Source organism: Somniosus microcephalus, chromosome 10 (genome assembly GCF_052327205.1).
Source record: "Somniosus microcephalus isolate GS21.2 chromosome 10, FLI_Smic_1.0, whole genome shotgun sequence".
Classification (NCBI taxonomy): domain Eukaryota; kingdom Metazoa; phylum Chordata; class Chondrichthyes; order Squaliformes; family Somniosidae; genus Somniosus; species Somniosus microcephalus.
The window spans coordinates 137,590,863-137,605,832 of NC_140996.1; the positions used below are offsets into that span (position 1 = coordinate 137,590,863).

General features: G+C 41.8%; 1 protein-coding gene across 3 annotated transcripts in view; it reads left to right on the forward strand.

Annotated features, from left to right (window-relative positions):
* prcp (prolylcarboxypeptidase (angiotensinase C)) overlaps positions 1 to 14,970 on the forward strand; it is a 48,347-nt gene that overhangs the window by 16,425 nt on the left and 16,952 nt on the right. For 2 of the 3 annotated variants that reach the window (XR_015079732.1, XM_085998895.1), the window contains exons 3-5: positions 9,569 to 9,670; positions 12,112 to 12,293; positions 14,601 to 14,758. Coding sequence is in view for 2 of the 3 variants with exons in the window: in XM_085998895.1 (XP_085855021.1) it covers positions 9,569 to 9,670; positions 12,112 to 12,293; positions 14,601 to 14,758 (442 nt within the window). In the remaining variant the exon portion in view is untranslated. Of the gene's footprint in view, positions 1 to 7,078; positions 9,430 to 9,568; positions 9,671 to 12,111; positions 12,294 to 14,600; positions 14,759 to 14,970 lie in introns of those variants that run through there. The other variant, XM_085998896.1, reaches the window with a different exon arrangement.

A 14,970-nucleotide genomic window follows, 5' to 3' on the forward strand; every position in this document is an offset into this window, starting at 1 on the left:
ATTTAGATGGTACAGCACTATTGCCAGAACACACACAAGATTCGAGATTCGGTGTAAAGTGAAAATGCCGTTGTCTCTCCGCATATTCCACTAGCAGAAGCAACAAAGTCGTCATTCTGGTTTTCTTGAAACGCATCCTGGCTACTTTGCTGTGTACACACCCTGTGTGTCCCCGCATTCAGTTTAGGAAATAAGATCACCTTACCATAATCTCAAATAAATCCAAAGAATTAAGCAAGACCTACCGTTCCGAAAGCCATGCTGGTTATCTCTAATTAACCCCTATCACTCAAGGTGATTGCTTATAATTGCCCAATCCAGGTAAGGCTTATAGATCTGTAGTTCTGACGAAAGGTCATCGACTTGAAACGTAAACTCTGTTTCTCTCTCCACAGATGTCACCTGACCTGCTGAGCATTTCCAGCATTTTCTATTTTTATTTCAGATTTCCAACATCTGCAGTATTTTGCTTTTGTTGTAGGTCTGTAGTTTAATGGTTTGCCTTTAGTCCTCTACTTAAAAAAAATAGGAGTGACTTGCTATTTTCTTATCTGGGATATGACCTGAGCCCAGTGAGCTCTGGAAAATATTGGTGGGAGAATTCACAATCTCCTAAGTTAATTCCTTCAGAACCCTGGGATAGAATTTTTAAGAGCCCAGGGCCTTATCTACTTGAGCTTCTGCAACCTCCCCAGTATATCATCCCTTATGAATTTAAAGGTTTCTGATCTACACTTGCCCTTAAACTGGTTTCTTATTTTGAGCATTTCTTCCCCTCTTTCATTTGTGAACATTGTTGCAAAGTAGTGGTGTACTGGCCACGCTAGACGTGCTCCTATCTAGCTATCCAGCAAGTTAAACACTCATTCATAATAATTCTTCGTGAAGCGGTTGCTGTTTGAAGCTTTTACTTGAACGAATTTGTGAAACTGTAAACAAAGACAAAGTATGTTTTGTACATAAACTGAGTACTACACATTCGATATTACACAAGATATAAACATATTTACAACAGTAGAATAGACTAATTGTATAACTAACTAACATTTGTAACTAACTTCTATAACTATTAAATATTAACCTTTTATAAACATAGTATCAAAATATTACTCTGACAACATTGCTATTATGCTAAGAGCTAAAGATACTCACAGATATTGCGTTTGGCCTAACATATGAAGTCAGATTCCACTGGATTGAAAATCCCTCATGGAATTCTCCATTACTCAAGTCAGGTTCTTCCTGGTAAAACTGCTTCCTGGGGTCAACAGGAAGAAAGGTAGGAAGGTCAAATGACCTCTCACAGGAAGAAAGGAACAAAGGTCAAATGACCTCACACAGGAAGAAAGGTCAGATGACCTTTCCAGCATACAAACTGTTAACACAATAACCGCCACCAGAGGGTGCTATCTGCACACATAAAATGTTCAGAATGTCACATAATGTCCATCGGTCCAGAACACTCCCCGCCTGGGGTCATTAACGACTCCACATAGTCCGAACTCTACTTGTCATTGGAGTCCTCTGGCGACAAAAGAAGAACCACCTCAGAGACAGTCCGTTGGTGTCGACGATAGGATGCAGCTTCCGTAGACTGCTGTGAGGGGGTAGGTTGCGTTCTGCTACGTACAGTTCCAATCTGGGTATGGTGAGGTCTGGCTGGTGCGCCAACTTGCCTCTATCAAAGACGAAGCCGATTTTGCTTTGTCCTTCTTGAGTGGTGACCTTCAGATAAGCCACACTTGCAATGGCCTTAGCAGATGCGTCTGCAAAGACACAAAGCTCTTTGAATTGGGCATTTAAGGGAGAGAAAGACGAATAGCAGCGAGGTATTCGGATCTCCTGTAAGTCTTGGAGTGAGTCTCTCCATCTGTCCCACTCTGCTTCCATCTCTTCAGGGAGAGGTGAATCCCACTCTTCAGCGCGTGTGGAGAGTTCCCTGAGGAGCAGCCTGCCTTGTATGGTGACAGGGGCTAAGAAGCTGAGAGGGTCGTATAGGCTGTTGACTGTAGAGAGCACTCCTCTACGTGTGAAGGGTTTCTTGGCGTCTAGGACTTGGAACGTGAACGTGTCTGTTGCTATGTTCCACGACACCCCTACGCTACGCTGTAGGGGGAGGTCATCAGTGAAGAGGTCTCGGTCCTTGACGTCCTTAGCACGATCTTCAGGGGGGAATGCCTCCATCACTGCTGGTCTGTTAGAGGCTATCTTATGCAGCCTGAGGTTGGATAGTGCAAGTAGTTCCTGGGCTCGTCCGAGGGTACTGATGGCCTCTGCTTCGGTCGGGAATGACTTCAGTGCGTCGTCGACATAGAACTCTCGTTCGATGAACCCTCTCACATCACTGCCAAAGTCGTCGTCTTCTTCCTTGGCAGCCCTCCTTAGTCCGTATATGGCGACAGCAGGGGATGGGCTATTCCCAAAGACATGGACACGCATTCTGTAGTCCACAATGTCTCTATTAGGGTCATTGTCCCGATACCACAGGAAGCGGAGGAAGTCTCTGTGGTCTTCTCTTACCACGAAGCAATGAAACATGTGCTGGATATCGGCAGTGATGGCGACGGGCTCTTTCCTGAATCTCATGAGCACTCCCAAGAGGCTGTTGTTAAGATCAGGCCCTGTGAGGAGTACGTCGTTGAGAGAGACGCCCTGATATGGTGCACTGGAGTCAAACACCACGCGGATCTGTCCACTGCATGGGGTAAGGTAGCTTGGACGACCATTCTCCAAGATGGAAGTCTTGAGTGTGCTCACCGGAGATGGCTTGTGAGCGCCCTTGAGGCACACATCTCCAACAACGACCCAGCCGAGGTCTAGCCTTTGGGCGAAAGGGGCGTCATGTGGACCGTTGATCTGCTCCCTTATCTTATGTACCCTCAGGATGTCTCTTCCCAACAACAGAAGTATGCTTGCATCTGGGTCAAGAGGTGGGATCTCGTCTGCAATGCGTCTCAGATGACGGTGATGATGAGCTGCATTCGGAGTGGGAATCTCGGAACGGTTGACGGGGACTTGATTACATTCGATGAGTGTAGGAAGGGGGAGACTAATCTTCCCGTCGACTGACTCAACAACGTAACCGCAGGCCCTCCTGCCGGCTGTCTCTGAAAGTCCAGCACACGTCTTCAGCGTGTAAGGCGACGGACTTCCTTTGATCTTGAAGATGTTGAAGAACTCGGATCTTGCTAGAGAACGATTGCTTTGTTCATCTAGTATGGCATACATCTTTTCAGATTCCTGGCGGCATCCCGCAGGGTACACATTAACGAGGCATATCTTGGAGCATGCTCTTGCACTCACTCCTTCTCCACACACCTCGGTGCACCTGGATGTAATCTCCGTACCAGCAGCTCCCTCTCCCCGCCGTGCTCTGATGCGGGAGGAGGCGTTTCTGACTTCCAAGGAGCTGGGCCTGGGTGTAGTGCTGAAACGTGCCGATCACTTTCACATTCGCTGCATTTTGCATCCACCTTGCAGTTCTTGGCGAGATGGCTCGTGGACGAGCAGCACCTGAAACATATAGAGTTCTCTTTAAGATATTGTTTCTGATCTTCCAGGGACATCTCCCTGAAGCCTCTGCACTTTAAAGAATGGGGCTTGTTGTGGATAGGGCATTGTTTGCTCATATCCTCAGGTTTCTTCTGAATCTTTGTGTGCTCAGTTGAGGACACTTGCATTCTGTGGACAGATATTGGTGTCTTTCCATGTCTGTCGAACTTGTCTCTTCTGGCAAGTGCTGGTTGGGAGGAGAAGAAGTTGAAGCTGGGGTCGTTCCTGGCTTTGGCTTCTTTACGGATGAATTTAACGAACGCAGAGAATGGCGGGAACGCCACGTTGTGCTTTAGCTTGAACTTTGATCCAAACGTTATCCACTTCTCCTGCAGGTTAAATGGAAGCTTCTCAATGATGGGACTTACCCCTCTGGAAGTGTCTAAGTACGATAGACCGGGTAGGTAGCCGTCCTGCTTTGTGGCTTCGAGTTCCGCCAGCAGATCTCCAAGGTCGCGGAGCTTCTGGGGTTCCTTACTCGTCAACCTCGGAAAGTACGTCAACATGTCAAAGAGAGCCCTTTCAATGGCTTCGGGCGAGCCGTAGCTTTCTTCCAGCCTCACCCAAGCCTTCTTCAACCCCTCTGGCAGCTGCCCCATATTGGCCGCTTTTATCCTGCAGGCCTGTCCGGCGGACTCTGGGCCGAGCCATTTGATAAGGAGGCCGAGCTCTTCTCCTGCCGACAGGTCTAAGCCCGATATGGCATCGTGGAAGCAGGACTTCCAAGCCCGATAATTCTCTGGCCTGTCATCAAACTTGATTAACCCCGAAGTCACCAGCTGGGTGCGTGCAAGGTATTTGGCGAGGTCGTAGGTGCAGGGACCTGGGCCAGGGTTGCCTTGGCTGGGGGCTCTGTTGGGGGTCTCAAGGGACCGAGAGGGGATTTGTCTCCGACTTTCTCTATTCGGCGTCCTATTCCTTTGCACCGTGTCTTCCGTTCTGCTGGGGGAGACTCTGCGGCTTGAGGCACGCCGTCTGCTTTGACGTCGGTTGGCAACTTGTGGCATGTTATATGAAGTGTTTGCGTCTGTAGAGATGTGCGGGCCTCCATCCCGTTCTCCTGTAAACTGTATGTCGGCATGGTCGCTCACGTAATCTATGGTGCGCTGTTGTGGACTCTGCCACGGAACAGGAATTAAAGGTTTGTAAGCTGTCTCAGGATCAACTCCCTCCAAAATTGCCTCGAATACTTGTGTCTCGGCTAATGCAGCATCTATCTCTTTTTGTTGCTGCAGAGCGTCTAATGTGGCTTGGAGACGGGCCTGTTCAGGCTGGCGTTCCACTTGGTGTCGGGCCTGTTCCGCTTGGGATTCAGCTTGGAGTCGGGCCTGTTCTGCTTGGAGCCGGGCCTGTTCTGCTTGGGGTTCAGCTTGGAGTTCAGCTTGGAGACGGGCCTGACTTACTTTTATTTCTATTTCACTGTCCGTATGCGCAGCTCTGGCTTGAGCTGCTACTAGTTTAGCCCGTGCTTTGGTGAGGGCTATGCTTACTCTAGAACCACCCGATGACCGTGAGCCAACTTGCGACCTGTAGTAACCGGTGCTTATAGACCGATTGTCATGTTCTACAGTTTCGTCTGCCTGTTTAGGGTCTTCTACTTGCTGCAAAGCATTTTCGTTATTATCTTCTGACATGTTGATGTGAGGTAGATGTGCTCTACGAGGTTAAGGCTTACTCTGCGTTCCTCCCGCTCCGCTCTTCACAGCTAGCCGTATTGCTATCTTTTCACTGATATCTTTTCACTGATATCTTTTCACTGATATCTTTTCACTGTACTGGCCGCGCTAGACGTGCTCCTATCTAGCTATCCAGCAAGTTAAACACTCATTCATAATAATTCTTCGTGAAGCAGTTTGCTGTTTGAAGCTTTTACTTGAACGAATTTGTGAAACTGTAAACAAAGACAAAGTATGTTTTGTACATAAACTGAGTACTACACATTCGATATTACACAAGATATAAACATATTTACAACAGTAGAATAGACTAATTGTATAACTAACTAACATTTGTAACTAACTTCTATAACTATTAAATATTAACCTTTTATAAACATAGTATTATCAAAATATTACTCTGACAACATTGCTATTATGCTAAGAGCTAAAGATACTCACAGATATTGCGTTTGGCCTAACATATGAAGTCAGATTCCACTGGATTGAAAATCCCTCATGGAATTCTCCATTACTCAAGTCAGGTTCTTCCTGGTAAAACTGCTTCCTGGGGTCAACAGGAAGAAAGGTAGGAAGGTCAAATGACCTCTCACAGGAAGAAAGGAACAAAGGTCAAATGACCTCACACAGGAAGAAAGGTCAGATGACCTTTCCAGCATACAAACTGTTAACACAATAACCACCACCAGAGGGTGCTATCTGCACACATAAAATGTTCAGAATGTCACATAATGTCCATTGGTCCAGAACAAGTGGTTTAGTATTTTGGTAACTTCTCTGTTCTCAGACAGCACATCCCCATTGTTACTTCTTAGTAATCCAAGATTTCTCTGTACTCTGCTTACATCTGCAATATTTGAAAAAGGCTTTGTCATGCACCTTTTATATTTTGCTTATGTTCTCTGGGCATCTCATCAAATGTTTGCATTTCTCAGTTTGTCTTTATAGATCTCCCTATCTTGAATGTTTTAAAATTTTGTACTTATTCCTCCTCCCCAATGCCTTCCGTAATTTTCTTAGTTATCCATGCTGGCATTACTCTTTATTTTTTATTTCACTCATGACTTATTTAAATTGCTTTTGCAGATTAAAAAATAAATCTCTTTAAAATGTTCCCAATTTCCTTCCACATCCTTACCTCCTGTTTTTTCCCATTTTGATGTTTTAGGTATTCGCACTCAATGTCTAACATTTAACTTCTTACCAGGCTTCCTTTTATGTTCTGTTCTTGACCATGAATGTAATAACATTATAGTCACTAGATGCCAGGTTTTCCCTTACTACTACTTGGCTTATCGGCTCCTTTTCATTTGTAGAAACCAAACCCAGTATTGCACTCGTCCCTGCAGGTTCCCTCACATGCTGTTTTAGAAATGAGTCCACATAACTTCAATAAATTTCCACTCATGCAGACTTGTCCCCATTGTACATTCAAATGAATGTTAGGAAGATTGAAATCCCCATGATCACAACTGAGAACATGGCACTCATCCATTTCATGAACTCCCAAAGCGGTATATCAACCTCCTTTTGTTGTTTGTTTCATAGCATGTTCCTATCACTGAATTGCCTTTTCTCTTCTAAATCTAACCAAAGAGACTCAATACTATTTCCAGCATTCACTTTTTAGTTACACGTGATCCCTCCATGACAAGTAATACCATCTGACCTCCTTTCTTTCCTTCTTCCTAAAGCTCACACACGCCTTGTAGGTTCATTCTCCACTCCTCATACTTCATTAGTGCAACTTCTGGTTACTCCTATGATGTTTATTTTCTCTCTTCTTGACATCACTTCCAGTTCAACCATTTTGTTCCTTACATTCATATATAAACAGAAGTTAGGTCAATCTTTGTAATCCTTATTTTATGTTCCTTAATTTTCATTAGTTGGTGATTGCTTTGCTTCCCTCTTTCCCACCTTACTATTTAATGCAAGTCTGATTTCCGCCTCATTCATTCAGCCTCCATGTACAATTGGGATTTACTCTGAAACCCTAGCGATACCGTGTCTTCAAGACTTTTGTAACTTTGTTTTGGATTGTTTGTTTGGATGATTGTTCCCCACTACATTTTATGTAGTGTCATTTTGAACAGACTTTTCCTTCGGCTATTGCTAGGTGTCTTAACTGGTGGCTATTAAACATGACAAAGATTTTGTTTTACAGTTTTGGGTGTTTATTTTACACTATGAAAATGACCATAGTGATATACAGCTTTATAGGAACATAGACACAAGAGGAGGCCATTTAGCCCCTCAGGCCTGTTTTTTTTTAAATTTGCTTATGGGATGTGGGCGTCACTGGCAAGGCCAGCATTTATTGCCCATCCCTAGTTGCCCTTGAGAAGGTGGTGGTGAGCCGCATTCTTGAACCACGTGGTGAAGGTACTCCCACAATGCTGTTAGGTAGGGAGTTCCAGGATTTTGACCCAGCGATGATGAAGGATCGGCGATATGTTTCTAAGTCAGGATGGTGTGTGACTTGGAGGGGAACTTGGAGGTGGTGGTGTTCCCATGTGCCTGCTGCCATTCAGTGAGATCATCGCTGATCTGCGACCTAACTCCATATAGCCGCCTTTGCCCCAGATTCCTTAGCTTTCGTAGAGGCCCTGTAAAAGTAATGTTTGTTTTGAAAATTCTATGTAGTTTTCAGTTAGGTTGGTTTCAAAAATTTGCCAGCACCACATTCTTGGGTTTCAATATCGACGCATTGAAGTCTGTTATGCTTTTTGGGTTTTTACACTAATCTTGCGTTTCTGTCCCTCCCATGGCCTTGCCTCTCTCTATTTCTAAAACCTGCTTCAGCCCTATGAAATCCCACCCTTCATATTCTCTGTTCCTCTGACTCCAGCCTCATGTATTCCCAATCCTTCACCCCACCATTGGTAGCCATGTCTTCAGCCACCTAGGTCCCACACTCTGGAATTCTTTCCCTAAATCTTTCTACCCCTCCACCTCCCTCTCTTCCTTTAAGACTCCCCTTTAAACCACTTATTTGGCTACGGTTTTGGTCATGCCTCCTAACCTCTCCTGCTTTGGCTGGTGTCTATTTTCCTTATGCCTTGGTGAACTGCCGTGGGATGCTTTGCTACATTAAATGTGCTATATAAATGCAAGTTGTTGTTCTTTCATTGAATCTTGAATCAATCTTTGTTGATGTGTGCAGATCTTTATCCTTCTATTTGTACAGAACCAATGGTATTTATCAAATCAGACAGTTGTTTTTGATATGCAAACAAAGCCTTGGCAAATCTATCAATAAATAGAGGTTATGGAAATTGGGTAATAGAATGTGTTGCTTTGTGTTTTCCTTGTCAAGGCTGGAAGCATCAAAGAAAGCTAGAAATAAAAATGGATAATGCTGGAAATACATATCACCTGTAAAGAACAAAAAACAAGTTAATGTTTCATCAGTACTGAAAACTAAAAGATAAACAAATCATTTTAGTAAGGTTAAGACCAAGAGAGAAAAAAATAGGGAGGGAGGAGAAACAACAGATACTTCAATCGTGCGTTAAATGTCCTGCTAATTGCTTAATAGAAAACTTAAATGATATAAAATCTCAGTAAGGCAGTGGAAAGGCATTAAAAGAACAAAAGTACGTTCAATTAGTTAAGAGGATGAAAAACAGGTTAACTGATCATTGATCTCCTTGCTGTTTGTAGGACCTTGCTGTGCACAAATTAGCTTCTGCATTTACCCATATAAAAACAGTGACAACTTTTCAAAATTAATTTTGTATTTGAAGTGTTTAGGGCGAGCTTTCCTTTCCTTTCTCCCTTTCCTTTCTCTTTTTTCTTTTGCGTTTTCTTTTTATTCTTACCTCCCTTTCCTTGTTTTGTTCTCTCTTTCTGTTTTTCTTAAAATCTTTCACGGATTTTCTGATCTTTCTCCCTTTCTTGCTTCTACTTTCTTCCTTCTAATTTACTTATCTGTTACTTATCTGACCTAGCGCTGGTTAAGTTGCATTTTTTGTTTTTTCTTTGCTGTCTTCCATGGCCAAAAAACGAATGGTAGTTTACATCAAGTAAAGGGAAGTTACCTGGCTAGGTTCTGGCGCAAGCACATGGAGTTTTTAAAGAGTCAGTGGCCTTAGGTGGTTATCTTTCCTTTCTCCTCACCATCCCCTCTCAAAAAAAAGTGGATGATGGCAAATCCTAATTCTAGGTGAAAGTTGAAATGCTGCAAACCGTATCTAAGGTAGGTAATTTAATATTTTTCCTCTAAGTTATTCTCTTTAACTTCCTTGATCGCAATCTCTTTTTTGTATTTCTTGCTTCCTTTCTTTTATAATCAATGTTAATGTCACAGGTTTTATATATAAAATCTTTTTTTTTAGGGTTTTATGTGGGATGTATCTAAGGAACTGGGAGCCATGTTGGTGTTTGCTGAACATAGGTATTATGGAGAGTCTATGCCGTTTGGGAAAAAATCATTCAGTGTAAGTTGGAAAAACACATTTTACAAACTTAACTTTTTTGTCTGGTATATTTCAGAGACACATGTTTTGGTCTATTCAATACTGAGCTACTATTGTCTTCTGTTCCTACTACAAACCTGACTACAGAAAAATCATCATGCTGTTTAAATGCCATAGAGATTTAGTGACATGCATGGAGCACTATAGCAGTACTGTTGTAATGCTCAATTCATGCCATCAAATCTATACAATGTAGTAAATTATCTTCAGATAAGGAAATTTAAAATATATTTTCCAGTTGGTCTTATTTTAATGTGGGGGTAATCCATTTAAAATAAATACTATAAGTGAGTTACCACCGGTGTTAAAATAACGCCAATCGGGGGTTTAGTGTTTAGATTTCAGCGGATGGGGCTCTTAAATAGTTGACAGTGCTCATGAGAAAAATATTCTGTGGGTTCACTATTTAGTCCTTATCAGCTATTTCACAGAGTCTCATCCACACATCCAGCTTGGTGAAGTTCCTGAGCACAACAGGGTGAGAGAGTCTAATACTCAGTAGTCATCATCTATATGTGAAGTGCCTTGAGATGTTTCTTTACATTAATGGTGCTATATAAATGCAAGTTGTAGCTATCATTGAGTTTTCTTCAGAAGTCTGTAATCTCAGTTATGTATTTATAATTCAGTTGGCTCTCTGCCAGGCACAGTAACTCCAAGTTAGTTCTTTGTCATTAGCACCTGTTTTTTTGTTTTAATTTTTTTTAAAAGTCAACAAAATAGATGGGCTAGGGAACAAGAGGATGTTTAAAATTAATCAGACAAAGGGTGAGATGTTGGAATTGATGACCGTAATATGAAATGCAAAGGTATGTGAAATACAGAACGAATGCTTGTTCAATTTCTAGATGTGATTTATAATGCAAATTTTAGCAGAGCTCTATGCCTTTTGCATTTGACTCGGCCATCAACCTTTGTGTGCTGGCGAGGAAGGATCAAACAGTTCCAAAATAGTCTGTTGGAAAGGATTTAAAGCAGAATTAGGCAGATGGAAAGGAACAGCTAAGGCACTTCTACATGGTTGACGGCCTGTTTATGGTGACAAATGTGAGTTGAATGTACAGAAGACTCAACTCCTGCTACCGCTATAAACTTCCTGAATTAACCATGTTTGAATTGAGCCGGTGAAACCCGCCAGAAGAGGCATGTGGAGCTGGGCAGGTTTCACTGCCAAATTCCCACAGCCTCAAAAAGATTTTCTGACTGCTTCTGCTTCGATTCTCAAGGCAGTAAATTTTAAAGTAACATGCAAGTGAATGAAATCAGAGGGGGGAGTGAAAGAGAGCGGGCACGCACGGGAAAAGGGAATCTGTGCAGGCATGCAGTTGCACAAATATAAATGTTTATTCTTTTGTTGGTTTTGATTTTGAAACTTCGTATGCAGCGCAGAAGTAGTGGAATAAGTGGGGAAGGAACAGGATATAAGAGCACTGCGGATATGGGCAGCCATGTGTGTTTCTTATCCTTTCTTTTTAACACATCTTGGGGTATGAATGGGGCAATTTCATGAAACAGTTGGTGGTAAATAGTGAGCCTGAGTTAGAACTCTGGGCCGCTGTATAACTGAGGTACATGACTAAGGAAGTCACAGACCATGAAAACAACTTATAAAATAGTCTGGGAGAAGTGGAAAGTGATCAAGTCAGGATTTGTATGCTTTTAAAAATAATCTTTCCATCCCAGTTTACTTAATCAGAAAAATGCTACTTCTACCACCCTCATGTTGTGAACATTGTGACTTTCAGTAATTAAGTACTTGATTATATTTCTTGCGTCTTCAAAGAATAAGCCTGTGTTCAAAGCCATATTCAAAGGATTACAGTAAAATTGTTTCGCTGGAAACAGTCCAAATGCTAAGTACGTGGGATGTAAAATAGTGCTGCAGACGTTGAACTGATATAATCAGTGTTTTAACTCTTTCACCACTGAAGATTTGACATTTACAGTGTAGATTGGTATGAGCATTTTGAAATGGCTACCTGTAACATATTAGAACTGCACAGTGATCCTAACCTGCTTACAACATTCTTGTTATTTTTATGCTATACTTTTGCTGCTGGTGCTTGTGCTGTCTTGGGCGTAGGCCCAATGTCATTGGTATAGCATAAACAGAACAAGTCACAATGGTCTTCAATCCACTGAAAGAAGTTGTCCTGCTCTGATATTGCTGCATTTCAGCCATCTTCTCAAATTGTCCGATGTGTGTGTGGTGTATGTGCCCAAGCATAGTATGAGCTCATTTTGTGTTGATTCCCTAATTGTGCTCTTTATACTGTTTAGCTATTTATAAAAATAACTGTTCACATGGACATATTTTGAAATACGTAGAGTTTATTAGAAAATGTCATGTTCACTTTCAGTTGTTTAGTTGTAATTATGTTTTACCAATGCTTCTCTTTTAGAATCCTAAGCACTTGAATTACTTCACCTCTGAGCAGGCTTTGGCTGATTTTGCAGTTCTTATTAGGAGTCTCAAAAAGACCATCCCTGGAGCTCAGAACAGTCCTGTGATTGCTATAGGAGGCTCCTATGGAGGAATGTTAGCAGCCTGGTTTAGGATGAAGTATCCAAACATTGTTGTTGGGTGAGTATTAGTTTGGGAGGGGAAGGAAAATAAATCACAAAATCACCTGTGGGAGGCAGATCTTGACTTCATGTTTAACACTTGAATGACTGACTGCAACACTTGAATATAATTTAAAATACCCCAGACCTTTGAACTGTTTTTGAATGTACAATTTTGAAGTAAAATAATTGGCTTCCATTTTGTACTCGGTTTGGTCTTTAAACAATTTTCTTTTGGTTCAAATGTTCCATTTTTAAAGTAATGAATCTGTGGTAGATTACTGAGGTAAAGATATTACAAATTGTGTTTATATGTAGATGCAAAGGAATATCTTAGCTCTGTTAAAATATAAGGTACACTTGAAAAAAGTTCCAGTGTGGATTCTAATTATTTTTGTTTAGATTATTTGTGGAAGAAAAATCCTGTAGTAAAAAAAGATTTTTGGGTGTGTTAGTTGACCAGATGATGAAATTATTGACCTATTATGTGGCACCAGTTGTCAAGCCAAATGTTTGGGTATACAATTACCTAAATTAAAAGTATCCTAAAATAAAGTCCAAAGCGGTGATGCCACCATAATTGCTAAACATTGGCAAGTATTATGTCTCGCGTTGGTAAAAAGACGTAGAAGTGTTGGCACTGGTTCAAAGGAAGGGACTCACAACAGTACCAGATATAAAATCAGGTGATTAGAAGTTAGCAAAAGGAGCTGGAGAAAGATATGATCCAAAAATGAACCAGTTGTAGATCTATATCGGAGAACCTTCTCTAAACTCATTTTCCCCTTTCTATACTCTTTGTTAAAAATATTTTTCTTTTTCACTTGTTTATCTAATTCCCTTTTAAATGTCTTAATTAACTTAGCTTCTATTATCTACTTGTCATAATTTTCTATAGTTATTTGTTAATTCTATGATATAAATAAAATTTGGCATTGCAATGACTACTTAAATCAGCATTGTGCAGTGTGTGATCCAAATCAAATTTTAAATGGAAGTGTGGTGATGTACCTATATGGGAACTTGCATATATAATCTGAATTAAAAAAATATGAAATCTTATTGCTTCCACAGAAATCTATGTCATCCTAACATTTTATATTAGCAAATTTTAAATCTGTGAGTGAATACAGTGGGCTGGATTTTGTCAATCGGAAGCTTTTGGAGGCGGGACTGCTGCTTGCCGGCTTTCAATCCCGCCTCCATCAGCTTCTGGCCAACCAACGGGATTTTCCCCTGATTGACCTTGTCAATCCCCTGATTGACCTTGTCTGGCCCACTCAGCGGGCTCAGCAGGCCAATTAGGGGGAAGTCAGTGACAGAGCACGTCAACGTATGACATGACATCTGTCAAGATTTTTTGAAAGAAGAAACGTCAGCTTTTGACAGCTCTGTGAAGCTGTCAAACACTGACATTCTGTGTAGTTTGATGAGTCCTTGTGTTCAGGACTCATCAAACCTTTGAACTTTGTAGAAATCACCTGGCTGTTGGATCGGAGGATCGAACAGCCAGTCTGTGATATCTACAATGGAGATGTCAGGACTCCGGCTCCACAGCGGCTGAAGGCTGTGGGCAGAAACAAAGGTAAGTGAACATTTTCTAACACTTTACACTCACCTTGCATACTTACCACACCACAGTTGCACCCATTACTCACCTCTACATTGCACTTTCAGACCCCTCCGACACCCGCAGACCTCCTACTCGTCTCCTACACCTACTCGTCTCCTACACCCTGGCGGGGTTCCCCGAGGTCGGGAAGCCTGCACATCAAAACGAAAAATGGGGATAATCCTATTTTCTGCCTGTTAAGTACCTGTTAACAGGCAGTTAATAGGCTTTAATCCCTTTCCTGCCTCGAGGAGACGGGACCCGGGGCAGGATGGCTTCCCACCTCCTGGCAAGAGGGCACGGAGGCGGGATGGGGGCGGGTCTGCCACCCACCCCCAAATTCTGCAACTTTACCGGCAGCCCCGCCTCCATACCTGCCTCCTCGGGGCTGACAAAATCCAGCCCAGTGTGTTTGTAGACCTTTGCACTACTAGCAACATTTTTTTGAAATATTGAAATCTGGGAAAAGAACAAGTGATGATTATTCTCTGTGTAATTAGATTGGCCTTCAGTTTGTGCTGTCGGAATATTACTGTACACAGGTTAACTATGTTCCTATGAAATTCCTTTCACGCTGTTTTAATGGTAGCATTAAAATAAATGGCCTAACATTTTTGTTAAAATAGTGGACAACTTTTATTCAAATGCATTAAGCATTATTGTCCACTAATATTTGCACAATAGAATTTTAAGCCATTTGTGTTTGTGTTGTAGAGCTCTTGCTGCTTCTGCTCCAATATGGCAGTTTGAAGATTTGACTCCATGTGGAGACTTCTACACTATTGTAACGAATGACTTCTTGAAGAGTGGAAAAGGCTGTGCTGAAAGCATCAGGAATTCTTGGGACGCAATAAATAACCTGTCATCCAGAGGTAACGAAGCCCCGTCTGGGATTTGACAACTGTTACAGTTTTTATTTATTATTGGTTTAAAAGATTCCCATTATATTAAAATTTTAAATAATTTTCCTTCCATTTCCCCACCTTATGCTCTAGTTCTGAGAAAGTAACTTGTGGAACAGAAGAATTTCTGCAATATGTATGTTTGCCTACATAATGTCACTGCACTTCCAAATAATTCACTG